At 37.4% G+C, this 25724-nt stretch overlaps 1 protein-coding gene across 1 annotated transcript in view; it reads right to left on the bottom strand.

The window, feature by feature from the left end:
• Nucleotides 1–734: 734 nt before the first annotated feature.
• Nucleotides 735–25724, bottom strand: part of LOC135682430 (uncharacterized) — a 28729-nt gene continuing 3739 nt past the window's right edge. The window contains exons 2-45 of the mRNA XM_065197314.2: nt 25028–25461; nt 24473–24526; nt 24138–24269; nt 23781–23873; nt 22866–22910; nt 22363–22416; nt 21806–21859; nt 21518–21571; nt 21002–21055; nt 20611–20709; nt 19561–19659; nt 18443–18640; nt 17650–17703; nt 17374–17418; nt 17013–17120; nt 16614–16667; nt 16056–16109; nt 15253–15306; nt 14859–14903; nt 13981–14034; nt 13441–13593; nt 12882–12989; nt 12264–12362; nt 11917–11961; nt 11363–11416; nt 10272–10379; nt 9316–9477; nt 9124–9177; nt 8802–8855; nt 8453–8506; nt 7842–7895; nt 7278–7331; nt 6780–6887; nt 6601–6654; nt 6382–6435; nt 6047–6154; nt 5386–5439; nt 4792–4953; nt 4174–4389; nt 3394–3732; nt 2961–3099; nt 2663–2841; nt 1783–2001; nt 735–1165 (exon numbers count right to left, since the gene is read on the bottom strand). Coding sequence (XP_065053386.2) covers nt 1019–1165; nt 1783–2001; nt 2663–2841; nt 2961–3099; nt 3394–3732; nt 4174–4389; nt 4792–4953; nt 5386–5439; nt 6047–6154; nt 6382–6435; nt 6601–6654; nt 6780–6887; nt 7278–7331; nt 7842–7895; nt 8453–8506; nt 8802–8855; nt 9124–9177; nt 9316–9477; nt 10272–10379; nt 11363–11416; nt 11917–11961; nt 12264–12362; nt 12882–12989; nt 13441–13593; nt 13981–14034; nt 14859–14903; nt 15253–15306; nt 16056–16109; nt 16614–16667; nt 17013–17120; nt 17374–17418; nt 17650–17703; nt 18443–18640; nt 19561–19659; nt 20611–20709; nt 21002–21055; nt 21518–21571; nt 21806–21859; nt 22363–22416; nt 22866–22910; nt 23781–23873; nt 24138–24269; nt 24473–24526; nt 25028–25461 — 4616 coding nt within the window. The 3' untranslated portion in view covers nt 735–1018. The remainder of the gene's footprint in view (nt 1166–1782; nt 2002–2662; nt 2842–2960; nt 3100–3393; nt 3733–4173; nt 4390–4791; nt 4954–5385; nt 5440–6046; nt 6155–6381; nt 6436–6600; nt 6655–6779; nt 6888–7277; nt 7332–7841; nt 7896–8452; nt 8507–8801; nt 8856–9123; nt 9178–9315; nt 9478–10271; nt 10380–11362; nt 11417–11916; nt 11962–12263; nt 12363–12881; nt 12990–13440; nt 13594–13980; nt 14035–14858; nt 14904–15252; nt 15307–16055; nt 16110–16613; nt 16668–17012; nt 17121–17373; nt 17419–17649; nt 17704–18442; nt 18641–19560; nt 19660–20610; nt 20710–21001; nt 21056–21517; nt 21572–21805; nt 21860–22362; nt 22417–22865; nt 22911–23780; nt 23874–24137; nt 24270–24472; nt 24527–25027; nt 25462–25724) is intronic.

Genomic DNA, 25724 nt, shown 5'->3' on the forward strand with positions numbered 1-25724 from the left:
TGCGATTAGATAATCAGCAAGACTTTATTTTGGCGAAGAAATTTGTCAAAGAAAAACCAGGTGCGCACAGAGAAATGGATGCTACCAAAGACATAATTTGGGTTCTTATGCTACCATTTGAGGGTTATTATCAATAAAGACTACCATTTGAGGGTAAACTTTTAACATTTTAGCTTTAGCTCTCTTTGACTCTGACTGGGCACCATGTTTAGTCATAATGGGAGTAGCCCCCCGGGGTTCCTAAATGCTTGGGAACAATTTCTCTACCTTATTTTTATCATTTCGAATGTTTCTATTGAATCTTCTTTTGCCCCCTTCTCGAATGCGCAAAACTTCTAAGGTCTGATGAAAGGAATTTCCGAGTATCGTATTATGCTTATTTTGAATATATAAGCACAAATAAGAATCAAATTGCAGAGCCCCGCTCTTTCTTCTCTTCAAAGTGCTAAGCAATTTCAGTCCATTAAATTTTTCAACTGCCGAATACATTACAACCGTAGAGGCTGCAGCTTATATATTTGTGACAGGCTTACCTCAACACCTGAGTATAAACCTAGTCGCTGTTATGCAAAGCTCTCCTTACTACTCGAGTAAATAGTTTTCAAGCAGTATTCACAGAACAAGACCATGCAGGTCGTACACCGTATACGCCATTTTGAAATAAACTACGAGGAGGTGGATTGAAAGATAAGCAGCTCCAAGTGCAACAGAATGCAAAAAAGAAAGGCAACACATAACAAATGTCTGAATCTTCATGCAGCGAATCAAAAAAATACTAAACCACCCTCTATTCCCGCCCACTAATATCTTTTAAAAAGGTCCTCCCCGCGCGCGCAATAATCTATTCTAACTACGTGTGTGATTGTGATAAAAATACGTAAACGATATGTCAAAATCCATACTAATGTTTTTGCTATATTGATTGTCACTTTCTGTAACAAAGTGCCGATCACTGTCCTAAACTGCAACATGAAATTCTTGTCGCGAATCACTTCATAGAGTTTTCTTTATCCAAGGCTTATGTGAAACACACAGGCCCTAACTCCACGCCAAACTCCTCGCCGGGATCAGCAACATCAAAAACTGCAACGTCCTTGATCGGGAGTCTGGACATGAGCTTTGACGTCATTTCAAAAATGGTCTTGTGCCATTGGCCATCCTTTACCTAAGAGATCAATTAAGATATCAGTAACGGATTGCTTTCCACAACTCTGTTTGGCCAGGCTGAAAAATCGCCGATTCAAAAATAAATCCTACACGCTATGAATTAAGCAATATGGTATCTTAATCTAAGATCTTTAAACCGGCCCTTGTAGCCAAATGACTCGAACAACACTTGCCAGAGCCCTTAGATGGCAGAAAGTGAAAATGAGAACAAAATCCATGTTTTAGGGTTATATCTTTTGATCAAATAACCTAAAAGAACACCAAAGAAGATCTCTTATTGTGCAAGATCTGTTACAAATTGGCCCCTGGGATATGTTTAAGAAATGTGTTTGCTAAGAAGATCGCCTTTGTTCTGGTTTGGCTGGTTAATTCTAAGAGCAAAAGCAAGACCAAATTACAGATATTCGATAGGCAGAGCGTCTGTGCACATTTAGCTACATCCCATTCAATTTAGGGTGCATGATATGATGTTTTTGCAGGGTGTGACCAAAGCTATAAAAATCACAAATCAATTATACAAGACACCGTCATTTCACCACTCTACTGCTTTACATATGACGTCACAGCAAATAAAATACGGAAACAAAACCAAAGAGGAGAAATCTAAGCACTTACGCTGCAGCCGTCTGATATAACGTACGGGCGGTTGACGACGTGGGAATTTTTGTGCATTTCGACGTTATCATTGCTCATTAGTTTGACGAAAGTCATCTCCTTGCCAGACGAATCTTTGTGGGCATGCGAGTTTTTGCAATGGTAAGTGACATTTTGACGCACAGAGAAACTGTTCATTCGCAAAAGTCTCAGTTGGGTCTCATCAGAAAGGTACTCCACCTGCAGAACAGAGCAAAATTAACTGCGCTTCAGATTATGACGATACGATGCTGCATATGAATACTTCTGGCTGGAAACTAAAAACACGCTCAGCTTAACTGGAAACATCTATAGCCTTCGGTGGACCTCTAAGTAGCAAAATGAGTTACCTAATAGAAATTCTATGTACACTACTAAATAGCTTAGTGGTGTCATTGTACCATGGAGCAATTTAATCTAAGCAGAATATATCGTGTGATGTAGCATCATAAAAAGATTTATGAAAATTTTTATATCTATGCTGGATAGTTATATGATTTAGATTGCTTAGTTCGATAAACATTCTCTCTACCCATTTTCTATAACCAAAATCCATGGGAAATGAATCTATACACGTGCAGAGAAAGATGCAAGAATATTTGGGCGGTATTCATACAATTTGTCTTTTCAACATTATTAAAGAGGCAAGGAAGTTTGTCGACATGTCAAATGAAACTCCACAAAGCAGAGAGTTGCAGTCTCTTGCTATTAAGTTAGGCATGAATAGAAAATTTGATATACGACGAATTTAAGTCCTTTCAATTTTGCTTTTCTGTAAAAAGGCAATAGGGATTCAAATCCACTGGAGAGGTGAAATGAAATAAATGGGTAACAGATGCAAAACTGAGATGCTGCTAGTCACCTGCTCTTTTAGCAGTTCGTCAACCATCCACTTGAAGCCATCTTTTCCACTGCTGACCCATTTCTTTCTCTGGTGCATAGTAGTCTGGGGTGAAATGCATGTCTCTCCACTTGTGAAATTGCAGTATGCCTTGAATGCATCGTTTGGAGCACCAAGATTTGGATCGATCCAATATTCGCCTTGAAGATTTAGAGCTAATTTATAGCAAGAAAATTTTTGCCCTTAAGTAGGCATTAAAACCCAACAGGAAAGATTGAAAAATTGTCTCATAGAAATTTGACGATAATAAATGACTTACCACTTTTCAAGTCCGAGAAGCACATTTGCAGGTCACGGCAGGTCTTTCCAGGGTAGGCCCTACTACCGTCTGGTCGCTGCAAGGCTTGAATCTCCAATTCCAAAAGACCAAGATATCTAAACACTCCTTCCCTGTCGAGCTGCCAAAAACAGAGGCTTTACAGAAGGCTTAATCAATGCAATATAAGGACGACATGACAGGCGAATAAGGAAGAATTAAAAATAATTTCCTTTCCTTATGAACATTATCGAAATTGGCTAAACTGGCTACAGCTGAAGGCCAATCTGAATATGGCTAGAGATAATCTTCATAACAGTTAATGGATCGGCCAAGACTGTTTAATTTGTCATTCCATTCTAGAACGAAATTTTCATAAGCATGAAAACAACTGCGAAAGTTAACTACAGTGAACGAAATACATTCCTAGTCTTACCTTTGGTGTTTCGTTCTCTGAGCTGCTATCTTTGTCAACTGTTCTTCCACTGTAATATCTTTGCTGGAACTGTTGTTGGTAATATCCTTGATATGCTTGCTGGTATGCGGGGCCTTTCTCTGTTCGCTGATTTCCGATCAACTGCCCGAGACTCCCTGATAGAATGCCTGAAGAGCCTGGTAGCCCAGGGGGGCCTGAAGGTCCAGGGGGCCCGGGGTAACCATCTTGACCACTTCTGCCTCTTCCTCCCTCATCACCAAGCCTTCCTTGGTTACCAGGTAAGCCACCTTCCCCTGCTTCTCCATCAACACCAGGTCTTCCACGATATCCTTTTGGACCCTGAATGTTGATAGGAACATAGTGATGCAGCTTGACCGCTGTTTTAAATCCACTTTCATCGCAGAAAAGTTTCGGTTTGGAACCGCGAAATTCAAAGCAAAACATAAAAAAATTTAATCTACAGCCAGCAGTGTAAACGGCTGAAAGGCGTTCTTCATATTATCAAGACGAACTTTCATGAGCCTGCTGGCTAAAACAAGCCAAGTATACATGCCTTTCTCGTTTAAAGTTACATATAATTTTACAATGTAATATTAGGGGGTTTCGATTTTTGTAACGAGGATTTTCGATGCACTTCAAAATGAGGATTTAAATGCTATTTGAAATAGGGATTTCAATGCCCTGTGGATGTATGCTCATGCTTTGATTAGAAACTTGCCTCACAGGATAGGCATCCTATCTTTAAAACTACAATGAATTCTAGCCAAGAGCTCAACTTACCGAATAACCAATTTTACCAGGTTTACCATCATTCCCTTGGTCACCGACTTGTCCACGAAGGCCTCTTTGCCCTCGGCCGCCTTTAAATCCACGCCAACCTTTGTCTCCTTTCCCACCTTTCGGTCCACGGAAACCCTTACTTCCTTTTACTCCATTTCGCCCAGGGAAACCTCGGTCACCAGCAGCGCCAACACTTCCTGAAGCCCCCGGTGAGCCCTGGAAGAGAATATTGAAGATAAAAGAAATCTTTGTGGGTGAAAACTTCCAGAAGAGGGGGGGGGGGTGGATTTTAACAAAGCAACAAACCAATAAATTTCATGATTTAGAGTCTATGATTTTATGATAAATTATGTTAATAAACCAGATATATACATAATAAATTCACTATTCCGTCGAATAAATAATTGGACGTAGCCGACTGCAAAACCCACTTACTTATTCACAAAACATTTTATACAACGAATATGAAAGAAATAGCCCTATGATAATAAAACTAGGAGAATTCAATATCTTTTTGGAACAATCAAACAAGCCAAAGTTTGGTAGTGAAATAAGTCTTAATGAGTTAAAATTATATTTATCGCTCCAAAAAAATTATCAGAGAGAAAAAAACCTCACCGCTTGACCCGGGGCACCCATGGCGCCTTCCTCTCCCATAAGTCCGGGTCGACCCGGGCTTCCTTGTCTGCCCGGATATCCAACAATACCGGGGTCTCCAGCTTCACCCTTTCCCCCTCGCTTTCCGTGAGTTCCGGGAGCACCATCTTCACCAGGCGATCCCTAGATTGAAAATTAAGTATAAATCATTCAAGGAAGAGATAGTGACTCGAAATTATCTCTCAAAATTTGCTTCTTATCTTTGTTCTGAAAACGAACAGATGCTTTAATGAAATACTTTTTCCAATTCAAATATGCGACGAAAACAAAACTGTGCACAGGAAAGTTGAACGGGAAAATGTTGTGTAAAAGGGTGAAAAATTTTCATGCTGATTTGTTCGTGTTGAAATGTGTGAACAGCAATAAAATATTTCGCTTCAGAAATACTCAGTACTATGAATTCTAAGGACTTTCAAATTGGTTTTTGCTTACAAAGTAAGATGCCTTAACCAAAGGGAGAAACAATCTATTTGTCTGTCCAAAAGGTACAAAAAGTAGGTTGGAGAAACACAAGAAGCAAAAATAACCTAAACACTGGTCTAATCAAATACATACTTCTGTTCCAGACTGTCCTGGAGGTCCGGCTGGTCCCGCCGGTCCAACTGCTCCCTAGAATTAAAGTAGACAAACAATAATATAAGGTTATCGACGTAAAGTTCAGCCGCATTTAGACCAACAAGCTGAGAAAATCACAGCTCATCGGGTTGTTTCAATACAATTAAGAGCGGGCTGTGCTGGCAGAGCGCATCGATCTAGACCGATGGAACTTAATATGGAACTTAAACCAAATATTGTCGTATGAGTCTCAGTACAAGAGGATGAAACATTAATACAGCATCGATGCTAAAATAAGACATAAGCATTTTAATAATCTCAACTCCACAGCAGAACTTTATTTTACTAAAATAAAGATATTTTACTAAATTTGAGAAATCCACTTCAGGTAAAAGTTAGTTTAGATCGGACGAAGATATATTGGTGGGGAGAGGGTAACATTCTGGTAAAATACTTTGCAATGCCATTCTATGATTTTGGAATGGCAACACATTGCCAAAATTAGCAGTTAAAGTTTCCTGTTAGCAGTTAAAGTTAACCTGGGCGTTCTCTTGCTAGTAATTGGAAGTTTTTTTGAAACTATAAGAAAATTTTGTCGTCTTTCAAGTTACCAAATCGTGAAATAAACTACAACAGGTGCGATAAATAAAAACGGACTCACCACTCGTCCTTTATTTCCGGGGGTTCCAGAAATTCCATTTTTTCCAGAATCTCCTTTAATTCCTTGAATTCCAACGGCTCCGACCATTCCTGGTGGTCCACTAACTCCCTTTGAAGAAACATACAATTTGAATATCGCACGGAAAGAGGGCTAGTAAGACGATGTGGTAGAAAAGCATTTCATTTTCATTCGCCATGCCTATGAAATATGCCTGAAGTTTGATGAACAAAATAAATTCTGACGCTCAATCTAACCCCATCTTACAGGGAATAGCGCAGCAAACATTTACTAGACACGGTTGGCCAAAAACGCAAGAAAGATTTTGTAAGACTCACCCTTGAACCTTCCATTCCTCTGGGACCTGCTTCTCCAGAAGCTCCTTGAGCACCCTAAGGCAAAATTGAAAAGAGTTGTCCAGAATCCCGATTTTGAGTTTTAAAGAGAAACGAAATTTTGGAGAATTACCTTCTTCAATCTATATTTGAACATGTGCAAATTCGTACAAGATTATTAATGAACAGATACTAAAGAAAAATTTTGAAAAATCTTTTCACCTGAGGTCCTTCATCCCCTGGCTCACCATTGCTACCTGTTCTGCCATTTCTCCCCTTGAAAAGAAGCAAGAAATGTTTTTTATAAAAGCAAAAAAGACTCTGCAAAAAGAGTAACAAAACACAAAGGATGGTTCAAATATTTCCTCTCAAATTTTAGCAAGTTTAATCGATGGACTTACTGGCGATCCTGATGTTCCAATTGGTCCTGGACTGCCTGGTTCACCCGAATATCCCTTCAAACCAGTCTTTCCTGGAGCTCCACGGGATCCTGGTGACCCAGTTTCACCCTAAAAGTTGGTAAAAACATGAAAAATGGTCATTGACTATCCTACTTGCGTGTCACTTAGGCGATAAATAAATTTTTCTTAGCATTTAACATGTCGCGACTAAACATTGCTTGGCCAGAAAAGAAGGATTTTAAAACTGCTGTATAAAAGATTTTCTCAACCAAAACCACGTGAGCCTTTAAAATTAAATTCCATCCTAAAAAATTCTAAGCAAAACGGTACATGGATACCAAAACAATCGTCAAGGGGGTGCTAACAAGCCCTCATTTTTGTTTCGGCTAGCCAGTGTTTTAAATTTAAAAAAAATTCAAACAAAACAAGGCATTTTCAAACAGCAGCACAGACTGAAACTCATTTGATGACGTCAGTTTTGCAAAGCTTGTGGCATACCTGCATTCCTTCGGGGCCGGGAAGTCCAATATCACCTTGCCTTCCAGTGATACCCTACGAGTATTAGAGAATACGAAGTAAGGATTGATTCACTATCAACAAAAGACTGGTACAGTATTAGAAGATATGTCATATGTTTGGCAAATTTCGAATAAATTTGCAATAATATGATTCTTTATTATAAATACTCACAGGACATAAAAATCGCACTGAAACTTTTGCAAAAAACACCGGATATAAACAAAGGATATTGCAAAAATTTTGGCAAAAACAGACAGAATGTTATCAATGCTAAATTCGAGGTGACGTAGGCTTCAACATAAAATAAACATCCCACAGTAACTTTGATGAATAAAAACGATTGCGATGGTGAAATTCTAGACATGTCAGTTTTCCTTTAATTTTGATTAATCACTAAAATTCCCCTAATTTTATGCTGTAGAAAACTATGGTGTAGTTATGCAATGCAACAAGTCAATATTGACAGGGGTGTAACCTAACACACAATATGAGAGGCATTGACAAACACAGAAAGGAAAACGTCAAGAAACTTAGTATATTTACAGGGGAGCCATTGGATCCGGTTGAGCCCTTCTCGCCTGCTTCTCCAAGTTGACCCTTTGAAAATAGAAAAAAGAGATGATGCTTGATAACGGTAACTTTTAATTTGCTTTTAGTTTAAAATATCAGCTTTGCATTTAATCTATTTCAAAATTCGATCTCACAATAAACTGGATTCTCGTCGTCGCTTTGCTTTGTTTCCTTGCGTATTACCTTTTATCTAAACTCACTATAAGATTCGTGGAATCTGGCGGACAGCCTGTCTAGTGTATCCTCTTTTGAACATAAATGATATTAAACCCAGTTTTGACGGGGTTTAGTCCCTCTTAAGCAGGTTCTATTCATCTTCATTGTCAGATCAAAACGCTCACAATTACTCTTACATACATAGCTTGTCTGCTTTATAACATTCACAGAATTCACAGAGTCACTGAATGAATGTCGCTGAATGAGCAGGGACAACATGACTCCTGACTATTTCGTATATTTTGAAAGTTCAGTAAAATTTCCTAAATCTGTCGTTTATAACTGTAACTGGATCATCAAATGCCAAACATTTCTAGTACAAAAGTAATACAAAAAGCTAGTAGGTAATAAAACTATAAACCGCATACCACAATACCCCCCGGTCCTTGAGGACCTGGCTCCCCAGGAGCACCACTTTCTCCCTGTAACAAAATTTGAGAGTTTATTAAAAACAATGCAATAGATTCACTTAGTAACGAGGAAGTATCGAAAAAAGCTAGGTCGTGGTTTTATTTTGCTAAAACTTTTGTCGATGTATAGTTATATATTCCTGACACAAACTCATTTTTCCATAATAAATATTGCAAGAGTATTTTCATAGTTTTCAATTATACTAAGGAAACATAAAAGAGGTATGTAGCTTAATGGCGAGCGGCAAAGTATTTCGTCTAAACAAGTCTGGTACATGTATCAATGCAGAGGTTGATATAAACACACCTTATCTCCGCGTTCCCCACGAGCTCCCTTTTGTCCAGCAGATCCATCTGGACCCTAAAATCGAGTATTTGAAGCATATCAAAGAACATGTCAAATCACCATTTCATTTTACTAGATAAACTGGAAAAACAGATAGTCAAAACATATCAGCTGTAATCAACATTGAAGCTAAAAAATACTTCCAAAAGACACGGGTTTGTAACTTCTACTTCTTACACCCATGGTGAACTACATCAGCCATGAGTTATACTTGCTTTCATCCCTCTAACTGACATGATCCTACCTTAAGAATTGACATTTATGATGAATTCTTTTATCTTACCCTAACTCCAGTTTCTCCAAATGGCCCTCTTGGTCCCTGTTGTCCTTTACTTCCCTAAATAAAAACATAGATATAAGCAAAGTTCAGTATGAAATGTCTTTAGCAGAAAAAAAAGTTTTGAGACAAAATCATGAAACAGAAGTGAATAATAATACTTCCAGATATAATAAAAGATTTCTGGTTTCTACTTACAGCGGGACCACGTTTTCCTAAGAGGCCAGGAGATCCCAACCTTCCTTGCGTGCCCTTTGGGCCAGATTCTCCTTGCATTCCTTTGACTCCACGTGGCCCGTCGCTACCACGTTTGCCATCTTGACCATTTTCACCCCGCTCACCCTTCATGCCAGATGTTCCCTAAGAAATCAAGTCAGGAGATAAAATGACTGTACATACGGAGACTGTAAAGCACATTCCCGCATAAACATACGTACATCTTAGTGTGTACCTCTCCAGCCAAAAATTTTATTAATTCTTATAAACATAGAACAGATTCATAAGCTATAATACTGAAAAACTGTCCGTTGTTTGACGAGAAAAGGAAAGAAATGCGTCCATTTGACAACAGTCTGCTTGATTGAAAATCGTTAAGCGTAAGAAATCTTCAGAAAACAATCACTGCATCTGAGCCCATGATATTTAGCCTTGTTTGGTTCGAAATAAATAAAATAGATACCATGATTCTAACTCAAAGTTGATCATTTTAAAAACGATTGGGAACTGTTTAGCCGTATAATGTAAGCAGTGGCGGACACTTGGTCAAATATTGGGGGAGCAAGCCTATTGTTTTAATAAGATGACGTCACATTTCCCATTGTTTTAGAACAAAAGACCATTGTTTTCTAAAGTATTGGGGGGCGGTCACCCCCCCCCTCGCCCCCCTCGTGTCCGCCACTGAGTGTAAGTTGAGATTGGCCTACTGAGCCGTACACAGTAAAGTGAAACGATATAGTTCAGGGTATTCAATGAGCACAAATGCAGCAATAAGTCAAATGTTCAGCTTCCCCGTGGTTGAATATAACGTTGCATGCCCGACCGTCCAAAACTTCGAGTTACTCCAGCAAAAGTATGAATGTTTTTAATGAGCCTCCAGACAATCCCCATCAGAAATATCCATTCACATACAAAGATCTTCCCTAAATCTCTCATACCTTTTCTCCTTTTGCTCCATTTAGACCTGCCAATCCAGTTGCTCCGTTTTTTCCTTGTGCTCCCGGACTTCCTGTTTGTCCAGTTCGACCAACAGATCCTCTTTCTCCCTGTAAAACAGTAGATGATTGAGAAAAGGTACGATTATTCAACTAACATACTGTAATTCTTCGATTAAACGCCACCTTCTTTTAAACGCCCCCTCGAATAAAGGCCCCTTATCTTAAAATATCTTAAAATTCAATAAACGCTTCCTCTATTAAACGCCCCCTAGAATAGACACCCCTGTCTAAACGTATTCGAAACACACAGAACAGTACTACAATGATTCTTTAGCTTTATTTCGTGAAAAAATAAGAAAATTTACGATATATATACGCCCTTCTTTCTAAATTTCAACGTTACAATGTGAAATTTGCCTTTCTTTTCAAAAGTTCCTTCTCTAAAACTTCCGAGTAGCATTTATTACTACTGGATGCAGACTTATTTAATTGCTACTCAAAGTTTCACGCTATGTGCGATCATCATTAGATGTTTTTTAAACATATTCCCTAGGAAGAGTGAACAAATTCAATAAACGCTCCCTATTTTAATTGCCCTGAAATATAAAAAAATAATAAACGCCCCGGGCGTTTAATCGAATTATTACGGTAATTGCAAAAGACGGTGAAGAAACTGATGAGAAATGAGAGCAATAACAAAGTACAAAAAGTAAGACCAAAATATAAAAAATTAGCATCCAGATTATTTCTATAAACAATAGCAAATAGGAAAAAAACAATCTCGTGGAAAACTGGAATATCCCGCTATTGTGAGCTCTGCTTATCATGAATGTCTCAAATTCCGGTCTCTTGAATGCTCCCTGGGCAACTAAGACCCGTAATCACGAACTTTCCTCTTGGTCCAGACAGAAATCGTAATAGCAGCATTCCATTGTTAATATCCGTAGAACCACAGTGTGCAAATAAAATTGAGTTGAAGTGAAAGACAGTAGTAGATGTCTCGACGCTGTACAGCAAACGCTAGCTGGTTTCATTTCAACACAACGACAACACGCAGTGTTCTTGGAATACCAAAAAATGGCAAAACTCACCGGGCGTCCATCTCTACCAGCTTCACCTTTCTCTCCAGGCAGTCCACGCGGCCCCTAAAATGCAAAAATCTGCTTTAGAATTGGATTAATGGGCGAAGAGGAATTACACTGGAGTAGGGGATGCACAGAAACCGGTGCAACAAACATCCAGGAATAGTCAAATTTCCGCGACAAACCACCCGGTCACTGGATGATTTCACTACCGACTTATGTGTAATGATGTATTTTGACGTCATTCACCAGTGTTATTTCTTTTGTACAGCAGCGGTAAAGTGGGGGAATTAAAAGCAGCTACGCGCGACGCCTATCGGAGATACTTGGAAAATTCTCGGTCAAAAAGTGAATCTCTGCTCGTAAGAAGACGAATCCATAAGTTACAGGATTTAACAACAGCAGCCTACCGTGAATCTCCGAATAAGCCCTCCCGTTAGATACTGGGGGTTAATTCAGGCCGGTGCTTTTCTATCGCCATTGCACGTTTGGAATTGTATCGTGTGCTTAATCACGTCTTACTCGAGTCTAAATCACAGCTGATCACGTTAAATAGCACTTACCATTCTTCCGATTTCTCCAGGCAAGCCTCTGGCTCCCCTGGTTCCCTAAAATGATAAATGTTGAAATTGAATAACAGCCTCATGTTTCAATTTGAAAACCCAATGAATTGTTATTATTTCTTCAGAATAAAGTGATTTTACATATACAGTTAGATTTGGATTAAAACTATACCACCGAACGATTTCAAGGCATTAACTTCTCAAGTTCATGTTTCTGTACAAACAGACGCATTGAGTGTCTTGCTTTGCACTTTGTGGAAATTTTTTAAAAACCAATTATCCATAAAAGACAACCTGCACACAAGGCATAATGAGTGGTATGACGAGATTGGTGACAATTTTCTAACCTGACTTCCTTGTTTACCGTCATCTCCAGGATCACCGTCCTGTCCAGGATCACCCTCTCGTCCTGGTGGCCCGACTGGACCAATGGAGCCAGGAGATCCCTGTTAATGACACAAACAGAAATCAAGAAAGTGACTTAGCATGCAAGAAGAAACAATGTTGCTGTAAGCCTCTTCTTCTTTTGATGTAATGATGTAATGATGTTTGCATCATTTCTTAATGTGTATAAAGCATTAGTACTGACAAGATTACTTTTGACAATTTTGAGTATATTGATCTATGGCTATCTTTTCAGATAATACAATCAATATATTTTACAATTAAAAATTTTAAAACAGGTTTATTAAGTAATATCTAAATGAAAGCTCTATCAAAATGTGTAAGAAACACGCACACAGTTATAAACATACATTAAACGTTCTTTGACATTTCAAGTGATCGTCTACAGATTCTTCAAACTTAACCTTGTTACTGTCCATCCAACATGGCAGAGGAGACAATAGCAAACTTGACAAAAATATCAAGGAACAGATTTCAAAAAGAGCTGCGCAAAAGACGTTCTTGACGTTCAAAAGAAGCAAAAGACGTTCTCAGATTCAGACATTATTGGAAAAACTCACTTTTGAACCAGTTTCACCCGTTAGTCCAACTGGACCTGTTTGTCCACGATCTCCTGGCCGTCCACGAGGTCCTATTGACCCTTCCGGACCAACAGGTCCAATATCACCCTGTGACAAGGTAATACTCATTAAAAAAAGAAAAGACAGCAAATAGAAACAAAATGTATCGTACAATGACATTATTGATAGCAATGCTCATTCAAAGGGTAACCTTTTCGCAATACATTAGACTTATAAAAACATCACACAAAAAGGAGACTGAAAAAATCTTTTAGAATCCACTTGTCTATTAGTTCCAGCTCAACGTTGGACCAAAATCAGCCATCACAATTTTGTGAATGGGCATTCTTTTTAACCTTTCATTTGCAATACTTTGCAATACCAACAAACAACTTTTTTCAATTCCAATTTTTCAGTTTAGCCAGTTGTTTATTAATTAAACATAACAAGCTATAAAAAACGAAACAATCCAAACCAACCACAGGAAAAATATTTGTTAAAGATCATTAGGAGCAAAAACAAGATTTTATTTGAAATCTTCAAAATGCATAACCATTACCTTATCTCCTTTTGCCCCTAATCGTCCTGGTTCACCACCATCTCCGTTTGTCCCTCTTGTACCTTTTGGCCCATCCAAGCCAGGGGCACCTCTTTTGCCACTTGGACCATGGGTACCTTGTACACCAGGCTTTCCATCTAAACCAGGATTCCCCTACAAGAAATGAAATCTCTTTTTACCTTTACTAGAACCTGAACTTTGGTGCATAAGAGGACTTTCGGTATCTTTGCAGACAGGCATGACGTTAATTTACATCGAAACGAACATAGGAAAAACGTGGAACGTGCAACATGGAATAGCCAGAAAAAGTAGTACACACTCAAGAAACGCCTTAAAAACAAAAGAAATTCAGGAAAAAGAAAACCAGCACCTTGGTTTTTTAGTTAGAAAGTTTGTAAAATTTCGTCTCGCAAGTAACTTGTGAATTCTTAATATTTGAAAAAACCATAGAGTGCTTGCAGAGGTTTAAAGATCGGTAAAAGCAGGAGACAGAAGTACTGAGCATGAATCACTTAAAAGAGAGAAAAAATTGCTAATTACCACTACTCCGCTTTTCCCATCAACTCCGGCCTGGCCAGCTTCTCCTTGATCACCCTAGAAAATAACAGTTTAATAACACACGTCTTTTATATAATCAAAAGGCAGTCTGTCCCCTATTTTGCTCGACGTTTCTTTTCACTAGAGTGAAATCCATGCCCTGCTGAGCTTGATCGATAATTAGACGATTTAAACCAATCAGAGACAACTTTGATTCCAGCGCTTCGGAATCAAATAACTGTGTTCCCGTTGTAGTGAAGCTGTGGTTGAAATAAATTTTGTTACCTGTTTGGTTTGTGCGAAAAATACGTTAACAGCAAAATGAAATTCTTCTATGACCATCATTCAGTTCCGGTAATTAAATCTACTCGCCATTTTCGTCGGCTCTTCGCTCGCAGTTTCAAATACCGTTCACTATGGCTGCTAGGCTAGCCAGTGCGAGCAGGGTAATGCGTTTAGGCAGGGCAACCCATGGTTCATATTGACCAATCACTGAGGGGACAGATTCCCTTTAAAAAGACAATTTTTTCTGTAATTCAACATCCAATGGGCAGTTATCTAAATTTTGGGTGCTCGGAATACAACAAACCACGGTACTTCACACCTGCTCTACGTAATTCAAGGAATCCATTCTCGACATAAATGTGTCACATGCAACAAAAAGAAGTCGAAAATTGCTCTATACAGCTTCTCTCAATAAGAGTCTTCTGCGATTTATACAGGGTTCAAAATGGCACATAAACTGACAAAATGGCAAAAAAATTCGGGGTTAAAATACGGGACTTATAATGGTACACAAATTTTAATTCTGAAAAGTAACAGTGCATTATGTGTTTTACTGGACGAGAATATGCTGAGTATATGATATAAAAATTGCTTACCATTGGTCCTTGAGGTCCCGTATCACCGTTTACACCAGGGGCACCCTGAAATACAAGTTTACGTAAACATATATATATATATATATAATAGAATTAATTTTGGAAACTTAATGTTGAGAAATGTACAAACAGTTTTTTTCTAACTTCCTGTAGAAAGATTTCATGAATCATTTGCGTGTAAATATCATCAACGAATTTCAAGTTACTTCGTACACTCAATATCATTGGAAGAATATTTAATTTTATACTCTATAGAGATATTTACCACTACTAGGCCATAGGCCAACTTACAAAAAAAGTCGATTGCTGGATTGAATCAAAGTTTTATTTAAAAAAAAGTAACCAGCAATATATTTGAAATGACTGTTAACACATCCAAGAAATCTCAACTCACAGCTGACCCTTTGCGCCCCGACAATCCAGACAGTCCTCGCTCACCTTGGGCACCCTTAAAAATAAAACACAAAAAATTAGCATTCCCATTTCTGTTTAGTTATCAAAGAATTATAGCAGCTACAACGAGATTTGAAGTCTTGTTCGTCGTTGCTACGCAACTTAGTCAAATTTTCCAAGAATAAACTTGCAGCAATATAAATCTGCAACGTATAGAAATCCTTTCTCATTGCAGTTGAAATATTAAAGCAGCAAATGACCTAAGGTCATGAATAAAAAATGGACCAGCGAGTGATTAAAAATACCAAAGCTGCCGAGATGGAGGCAAGGGGGGGGGGCAGGCAGGGACCTCAAGGTTAAGGGGGCATTGCAAAGTAATGAATCCCGTGTTAAAAATATAATTAATAGAAAGTGACCAAAGTATGCCTAAAAATTGTAAAACGTCTTGAAATATTGAAAGAAATATTTTGAGATATAAAGACGAGCTGCAAGAAATATTCTGAGATCTATTTTAAGCTTAATTAATGGGCGTGGTCCCAAAATTGTCTTCTTTTTCGCTCGCAGCTCGTCTTTAGGTTTGTCCCAAGGCCTCCAATGAAACCTCGACGAAATAAACTAAAAGGCATGAAAGAGTGAAAACTAAGGCTAGAATGAAAAAAGGCTAGAATGAAAGTAAAAAAGGCTAGAATGAAAACTAAATTTTATCATCGATTAGCATAAATTGATGTTTAATTTATATTATTTCATTCGAACCAAATTTTATCTAGTCGTAATTATCATTTCTAATAAGAAGTTTAATGATACCTTTTGTCCTGGAACCCCCGACCGTCCTTGGTCACCAGGCAATCCTCGAGCACCCTAGAATGATGAAAATAGCATGACAAACTATCCTGACTTCAAATATTTTCGATATTTATACTTTACATACGATTTAAATCTCAAACTATATGAATAACTAATTTGTAATTTTCTCAATATATTATATTGCTAAATTCTGATAGCGCTAAAATGACGAAACATAGGGTTTGCATGTTAAAGAAAGAAAAATAAACATATTGTCGAAAATTTTACTTTTCTCAAACTTTCAAGTACCGAAAATCACGAAAGATATTGACCTAAAACTTTGACAACTCTATCTTATGAATAATATCAAAAGTAAAAAAGAACAAAACTGGAAGACATGACTTGACTTGCACTTTTTACCCTTGCATGACCTCATGGTGTCACGGATGAAATCAAGTCTGTTCACAATATATATGCATTTTAAATTAATATAGGAAATAATGTGAAAAATCAATTATTTCAAATGAAAACACAAATACAAACTGAGCCAAAATAGGAAACTACGAATTCGGGACTTACTATCTTTCCTTGTAATCCAGGTTCGCCGGCAGGACCACGAGCTCCGCTTCGACCCTAGAAAATTGGGTGTTAGCAATTACAATTCAAGAATAAAGTTGACAAGTAGCAAAGCAGTGTCATGAATTGCATTTCGGCAATAAAATCTAGAGTGCATGCTCTTGAATCCAACTTCTCACCTCAAGATAGCTGTAATGATCATCTTCTGATAAGAAAACCAAAACTTAAGATGCATCAATTAAGTGAAGCTGAGGAAACTGTTTTTTGGAGGCTCGTTTAAAAAAGAGCTGTTTAAAATGCTAGGATTTCTCTGTAATACGGCTACTATATAATGCAGCTTGTATTCAATGATTTAACACTAAGTAGAAGGACAAAAGAAAATAAAAACAAATAACTCATTACTGTTTTTCCTATCCGTCCAACTGACCCAGAAGGACCCGGTGCTCCAATGTCACCTTCGGCACCTTTGATGCCTTTTGGTCCAGAAGCTCCTTTCCCTCCAGGTTCTCCCTACATATACAAAATGAACATCAGTTCAAATAAAAATATCAAATTACTGTCCATATCTGTCGGCGTTGAGCAACGCAAAATGAAAGAAAAAAAGCTGATGGATCTGAGAATAGTTTTGTACAATATGAATCGCTTAATGTTAAATATTTCGTTCATAAATGAATGCAAATAAAGTAAAAAATTTGAATGATACTGTCAATTAAGAAATGAATACAAATTGTCGTAGTAAAGCAGCGTAAATCCAGATTTTCACCTGAGGTCCTGGATTTCCTAAAGAACCAACTGATCCTCTTGGACCCTGCAAACGTGGAAAAATAAATTAAAACCGAATTCCGACACTTCAAGGATAACCAAAAAAAATAAATCTTGATTTAGATCAAGACAAGCCTTTTTAACTGTTCATGCTTTCTCAGGCTTTTTCGAAAGGAGGGTGTAGCAGGATTAAATCAGTATTTGAATTATAAATTAATTGCAATTTTTTGGCTGGAATCACTTCAGCTAGAATGAAAAATTTAAATGTAGGTATTACCGTTTGTCCTATGTCACCAACAGTTCCTCTTTGTCCTCGAGGGCCAGGGTCACCCTAGGGAAAAAGAGACTTTATAAGCAGCAGAATAAAAGCTGGTAATGAGTTGAAAGCATTAATAAATAGAGTTGTCAACTATTTTACTCCAACGCAGGCAAGGTCAGCATTATATTGCCGACCTCAGATAAATTTAAGTCGGCAATGCCGATGTATATGAGTCGTATATAGTCGTATATATGCCAATGTATATAGGTTGAAAAATGATAGCTAAATTTTTTCAAAGGGTCCATTCATTTATGATTTATGAAAAAGGGAACGGGGTAGACCGAAATCAAGACTTTTAAGACGTTTTTCTAGACACTTACAAAACAACAAAGTCTGTGAGAACACCAAAAAACATTAATCTAGGAGTATGAGGAATCGAAAATGCGAAGTACCGAATAGCCAACATGCTAATTGACCAATTTAGAAGAGGATTCAAAAAGCTGGCTTTGCAAATAGTTGGCATGCCGAAAGTGAAAGATTGCAAAGAAAAGCTGAAATTGGGCGTATCTGGATTGGCATTTAGGCTAGCAGTGCCGAAGGCCGACCTTGATTAAACGAGTTGAGTAGTTGTCGACAAGAATCCACAAAAGCAGACGAAGGTCAAATTGTTTGGACATCTCTAGTTTTGGCTGAAAAAAAACTAGGCTATAGGGACAAGGAGTTCTACAAAAAAATAAATATTAAGAAAGTTAGATTAACCAATACCTGACACTACGTTTTATGTAAGACCAAAAAAGAGTTATTCCCATACCGTTGCACCTTTGCGTCCTTGTTTTCCACGGCGACCACGATTGCCAAGATCTCCTATTTGTCCTTTAGGCCCTGCTGGACCAGCGGGTCCGCGTTCTCCGGTTTCACCACTACCACCTGTTGGCCCAATGTCACCTCTGTCTCCTTTTGAACCAGTTGCACCAATTTCACCCGGCGGACCTGTCAAACCTCGAAGTCCCTTAAAAGGAGGAAAACGCCTGATAAGTTTGAAATAAGAGATGTCATAGGATGAGAACTGAATGCTTCCTTGAATCGGACAAATTAGAACTAGAATGAGATCAAGTCTTCCAGCAACATCTAAACTTATCAAAGTGTCTCGGGTAGTCTTCATGGTAATAATGAAAATGGAAGAGATTTCCTCAGTCTTGAACAACAGAAATGCTTTAAGGTAACGAGCATGCTCAAACATCATATATTTTGATGATTCAGAATATCATAAAAGTTAGTTTAATTCGTACAATGATTATCACAACTATTGAAATGTATAATTGCGAGGTATGCCTTCTTGGTACCGCTGTACCGCAAAATACAAATGAAAATACAAATGGAAACAACCCTGAGTTAGCGTGTAAAACAAAACAAACAAAAAGACACCTTTAATAAATAAGCTAAAGGTTTTTTTCAGAAATCAAAGCTACGACGTCTTTGGAGAAAATATTCTTCGATCAAAGTTTTAGTCTTGAATACATTAATATGCTAGGCCCTATCTCTGCTGAGTTCATCCCGTAAGGCCTGGCTTCCTTTTGCGAGTTGCTTTTTCTCGTTTGGCACTTTCTCTCCTGGCTATATATGCTGCTGCATCTAAATAGCTGTAGCAAGTTATGCAAAAGTTCCAAGACGACTATTTTGGTCGAAATAACAGAAAATTTATCAAGACATAATTATACAGATATAAATAGCAAAAATTTCTTTGAAGTTTTCTAAAAAAATATTGGTGTTTAAGTTTTAACTGACGCCGGATGGCTTCACTAAAGTGTTTCAAATTTCTATGACCATGTCCTTTACAACGCTGTTACAATTAATTATTTGTCACGCCAGTGCAATACTTTTCGAATGCAAGTGTATGTAATCAAAAAGAGTAATGTCAGTCCGCCTTACCGGTACTCCCCGAACACCTGTGGCTCCTGGCGCACCTTGTTCTCCTATAACACCCTGTTTCCCTGGTTTTCCAATTGTACCTCTTGGGCCCGTGGGTCCCTAACAAACAAAACCTTCAAATAGCTATATCTAGCTAAGATACAAACACATATACCAAAAAGTTAAATCACAGATACGAAGATGTATTTCAGATACTTTATTCCACAGCTGCTTCAAATGTGATAGAAAAAGATTGTGAAAATGTTCAGCATTGACTGATTCTTGATTTAAATTCAGTATATATTGATATAACCAAACTTTTGATGCCTTCAGACGTGAATTTAAAATACTGAATTTTGGAAGATAATTAAAGCTTGAAAGATGTTATCTGAATAAAACAGGCACATCTTGCTGAAAACTGCTTAAAATATCCATCTTAAAAATATAAACATTAGGCTTGAACACCAAAAAGCAAACTTTTTAAATTCTTTTCTACATCGTTTTAAATCTAATGTGATGATATCAACGTAAAACACATCAATATTTTGCCACTTAGGTGTCCGTGTTAGTCAATTTAATGTAACTTAGCAACAGGGTAGTGGAGGGTGTAGTAAAGCTGTACTGTTAACTTTGTGAAAGTATTTCAAAACATATTGCTGGGATGTCTTTCCTGTTCCGAAGAGTCATATTTTTATTGTATTTATTCATATACTTTTTCTTTCTCAACAAAATTTTGAAATGGAGTATTGTATTTGAGATTGTGTTTGGCATTAATATAATATAATACAGGGGCGGCCCCTTGGTCAAATATTGGGGGGGGGGCAGGCATATTGTTTTAATAAAATGACGTCACATTTTCCCAATGTTTTAAAACAAAAAACCATTGTCGTCCAAAGTATTAGGGGCAAAAGCCCCCACGCCCCCTTCTCACCCCCAGGTGTCCCGCACTGCTATAATATGAGGGTTACTATGAAATGCACTTTGTGCAAAAACTTCAATTAAACAATTGCAGTAGGTAGCATGAAAAAATAATTATAAAATGAAGAAAGTAACGAGAAGAAATTTACTTACAGTGGCTCCTTTACTACCAGCAACACCCGGTTCACCAGCAGTTCCATTGTCGCCATCTTCTCCGGCTACTCCTTTAATACCCTTCGTCCCTTGATCACCCTGTAAAATAGCACAACAGTTGTGTTAAAGATCTTTCTTGCAGCTTAGATTCAATAGGTTCTCTTATAACTATCTTTATTATCATTTGTTAATTATAACGAATTCATACAGGAAACCTCTTCGCTGATTGAAGTATGGGCTAATCAGTTATATCTATAACATCTATCGCGAAAAAGCCAAATGTAAAAAGCATTAAACTGGAGATTCTTTCACATTTGCAAAAAAAGTTAAAAAATCATCTGTCATTTTCAATGATTTTTTTCAGAAAGACCTCCTGAAGGACACAGTTTACCTTGAGTCCTTTAAAACCTGGAGCTCCTGTTGAGCCTGGGGCACCAATAACACCCTAAAATAAAGAATTTTAAGAAAATAAAATCAGCTCTACGCTGTCAAGAAAAGAGCAATCATTAACATAACATCAAAAACAAACAATTCCTAATTCACCTTACATCATATGAGATTTAGGGCATGAAAAGAAAAAAGGTTTCCCAAACCCTGCTATTGGCTAGTTTGAAATTTTTCAAGTACTGTAATCTGCCACATTCAATGTCCAACAACATTCACCACTTTTATCAACATAAAGTGAAAGAGCTTTCCCCAACTGAACCCTCCTCTAAAAGGACAAAAATTCAATACGTTTCCCACTCATTTATTTGAAAGATTGAAGGCGTGGTCTTCAAAATATTATTGTCCCTTGACATATTTTTCTTTTATGCAAAAGTAACATTAAATTCTCCATATGTAGCAACAAAAACTGTACGAGCATTGTCACACAAATAACTCAGGTAAAAGCCAACATAAAACCTACAATAGGTCCTGCATCTCCTTTTGGTCCAGCAGTTCCTGGTTCCCCTTGTCTGCCCTAGAAAAATTATACAAGTTAACAGACTTCAGAAGGGCTATATCAGTTAGAATGCAAAGAGAGTCAAGAATTTGTAATTTCACAAAATGCCCTATCTTGTCCTCTGCATAGAGGACTCATATAAAGCTGGCGATTGCTCTAGAAATATGTTCCCCGAGTATACCATGACCAAAGTTTGAAAGAAAAATCTTGTTCAATATATACATGAAAATGTTTTAATCAGATCTATCCTACCTCTTTGCCATCTTTTCCTGGCAGTCCAGGAGGTCCTGGAAATCCTTTGGGACCCTGAACGAAAAGCATTAAGTCTATTAATTCTAACAAATTATGATTAATTACCAATATTTAAATGAATAATATCACTGGGGTGCTATATGATTCATATTTATTTATCAGATACCTTGTACAACCAGGAAAAGCTATGGCTGTTTTGTCTCAATAGTTCAAAAGAAAAAACACTAAGACTGGAAAAAATACAAAAGACAACAGAAGAAAATTGAAGGCAATTGTAGATGAGAGATATAATTACATTTTGATAACAAATTTATGAAAGGCAATGATAAAAATGAAGTAGTGATTAAAACAATATTTGAGCAAGAGCTTAAAATGGAGACAGTACTGTTCCTCACAGTGAGGGTTAAAAATTTACAAACATCTTAACAGGATATTCCAAATAAATATCAAACTAAATATAAAAAAAGAATAAAAAAAGGCCAATGGGTACAACTGCTAGGAAATAACTTGATGTATGTACTTTGAAGCAAATATTGAAGCCTTAAAGGTCAACTCACCAGCTCTCCGCTTGGTCCAATTGGGCCAACTGTTCCAGGCTCACCTCTTTCTCCCTGTGTTAAAGCAATAAAAAATAACTGAATCGTGGAAATTGTGGTTTTCAGGATACTTTATCAAGAATCCATGCAAGGAAAGATTTCCAAGATTTCTAACAATCAACCAATCCTTTATTGCTAGGAGTTCTAACATGCAATTTTACAATACTATACCTTTCCTAATGGACTGCATGGGTCTAATAATGTTAGAAACTGAATCTGGATGTGTTTTCTTTCCAGAAAATCAATTTTTCATAGTTAAATTACAGCTCCTTCTCCAGGATCGAACATTTTAATAGCTTCATTTTCGAAGAAAGCTTTATTCTACTGAAAAAGTTGCTAATACTGATTTGCTGTTTTCTGCCAAATGATAAAGATCTTTACTGATAAAGATAAAGATTTATCCTTTAACAGTCACTTAATTACAAGGTTTACATAAGATAGCACAATAATAAGATGGAACTCACTTGGGGTCCTGGAGCACCAGGCCCTCCTGCTTTTCCCTGAATACCCTGCAGAAATTAATATGAAAACCCATCACATCAAAAGGAATTAATCTTTGCAATAAAATTAAACAGTGGCAATATCAATAGCATGAGAAATTCTAGCATACACTGTTTATCAAGTAATATTTGGACAAAAAAGCAACGTTGATTTGGTTACTGTTCAGTGTTTGTAGTCGACACTAGTTTTTTATGTATCAAAAAATGGCAGGCAGCTTATTTATCTATGTAAAGTTATTGCCTATGTGATTTATTTCCAACTTTGGCTGTATATAAAATATTGCTTGAAAAAAACTATAAAGGGATGCAAAAATTGTCCACCTGGGAATTCACAGCCCACCTGGGAATCATTCAGTAAACTGGGATTCTTCTGCAGCATATCAAGTTATTAATATACAGTCACTTGGTATGATAAGGAACAGTTGCCTGAAACTTGGAGTAAGCATGTACAGCTCTCTCTGCCTATATGGCATCAAGCACTTTATGACAGACTGCAGGCCATACCAGGAATAAATTTGCAGGCATGCAGTAAATCTTACTCCTTGGCAAATCAGGGGGTGCAATGGGGTGCTATTTCTATTTTAGAATACAGAGTATTTATGATTATTTATTGAAAGTGCAAAATGGCCTTAATTAGGCCTGCGTTGGGGAAACAAGGCAGGTGCCAAGGTGTGCATGTGCAATCGCATGCCTTTCCAAGGAGGCCCTGGACAGGTAAATAGTAATCATATGTAAAAATCATATTATTTTTCCCTCAGAGCATGCAGATTTTCTCAAGCTCTCTGCAAGTTTACCTTTAATGAGTATTATCAACAGCTGTTTAAAATTTGATAAAACTGGAATAATGCACAAGACAGTGCAGTGTATGATATTACTTACTGCTGGTCCAATTTTAGGTTGATTGCCAGATTGACCTCCGTTTGGATCAGTCACTGCTCCTACCTCTATTGTGTCACCTGGCCCCGGTCCTTTCTAGAGAAAGTAAAACAGATAATTGAATACTTGACTGCTTGCCTAAAAACCTTTACCATGGTGATAGGTGATTGATCCAAATGCCATTACTGTTTTTGTAAAAAATTGAAGAATGAAAAAACATCAGTGGAGAGGCCAAAACAATAGATAATGCTAAATATCCAGTTTTCAGGTAGAGTTGACCCTTCTCCCTAAAAAACTTCCTTCTTTGAGTTCTTTCCTAAAAACAACTGATTTAATGATAAAATCCGACAAAGAACATACAACAGTTCTCAAAGGCTCAGGTGGCTTGATCTCCTCTTCTGTCTCATTTAATTTTTTACCAGGAGGTCCTGGCTTTCCTCTTCTTCCTTGTTTTCCCTCCCTTCCATTGTTTCCATTGCTTCCTTTGATACCCTTAAAATAAGAATGACAATTACTTGAAAAAGTCTTGAAGAAAAGAAAAACTAATTCCATGCTCAACCTGACCACCAGAGGCTGTGATAATTGCAACCTAGTGATTTTATACTACAGTTTAAAACATAATGAATTAAAATCTCTATGAGAAAGTGTAGATAGACAACACCAAACACAATTTAAAAAGTAGAAAATAGGCTTACCTTTATTCCTGGTTCTCCAGGATCCCCAGGAATTCCTTTTGGACCAGGAGGGCCCTTGAAATAAAAGAGACAAAGATAACAATGTATCTTACAAAAAATCCTTAACTTGAGAAAGCTGGCAAAATTCTTTGTTGCACCATGAGCAAGCTGGGTGCTAATAAGGTTCTGAAAAGACCCTAGACTAGATATTAGCTGCAGCCTTACCATAACAAATTTATATTAGCAAAAATTACGAGACATATCTTTTTACCATGCAAAAATTGTTCTTTTCAACTAGAGCTGGATGTTTTATGGCCATTAATAATTGTTTATAAAGATTTTATCTATCCTTAAGACTGCTGATAAAAGTTTTAAGGTGATATACATATACAAGCACCTCCCTTTTCTGGTTGTTCAGTCTAGGATTCTAGTCATATTGAAAAAAGTGGTAGCCTAGTAATGGATATTCTACAGCTATTTCTAAAATTCAACTGCGAAATTCAACTGATTTCTACCAAAAATTAGACTGTATGCTAGCTTAATCAAACGATTTGATAAAAAGCTATTAATACTTACAGGAGGTCCTTTATCACCTGGATCCCCCTTTGGGCCGATAATAATTGGAGGTAGAGTAGGTGGAAGTATAGCATCTTGACATTTCATGCTGCAGCCATCAGTGCAACATTTTTTTGTACCAGTACAGTCAGCATCGAGTAAACATTCTGTCTGCAGATTTTCTGGAGCAGGACATTCCTTCGTTTCAAGATCTTTGATAACAGGACATTTACCTTGTTTGACATCAATATTGGGTGTACGGGTAGGCTGAACAACTCCAGGATCTTGGCATTTCATAACACAACCATCAAAGCAACATTTCTTGCTACCATTACAGTCTCTGTCGAGTAAACATTCTGAGTTGAGAGATGGTGTTGGTGGACATTCCAATGTACCAGGATTTTGGACCGGAGGGCAACTGCCTGGTTTTATCTGTCCTTGTGCTGACACTTTGCCTAGAAGGGTAAGAAATGCAGAATTGCTATTCTATTTTTCAATATCAAAGCATCTCCTAAAATAAGTGTTTTGTGTCATGCAAAATGACATCTTTTTGTCAAAGCAACTAAAGTAGTCAAACAACACAATATCAAAATACTGGCCAGTCCACCGCAGACCTTAAGTTTCAGACCTTATTTTTCTTGCTCAAGCCTTAAAACTGTACCACGAATTTATCTCAAAAAGGAGCAATTCATAAATTATCTCTATATATTTGTTGATA

The sequence above is a fragment of the Rhopilema esculentum genome, chromosome 16 (genome assembly GCF_057945365.1).
Source record: "Rhopilema esculentum isolate cy_ngs chromosome 16, ASM5794536v1, whole genome shotgun sequence".
In the NCBI taxonomy this organism is placed as follows: Eukaryota; Metazoa; Cnidaria; class Scyphozoa; order Rhizostomeae; family Rhizostomatidae; genus Rhopilema; species Rhopilema esculentum.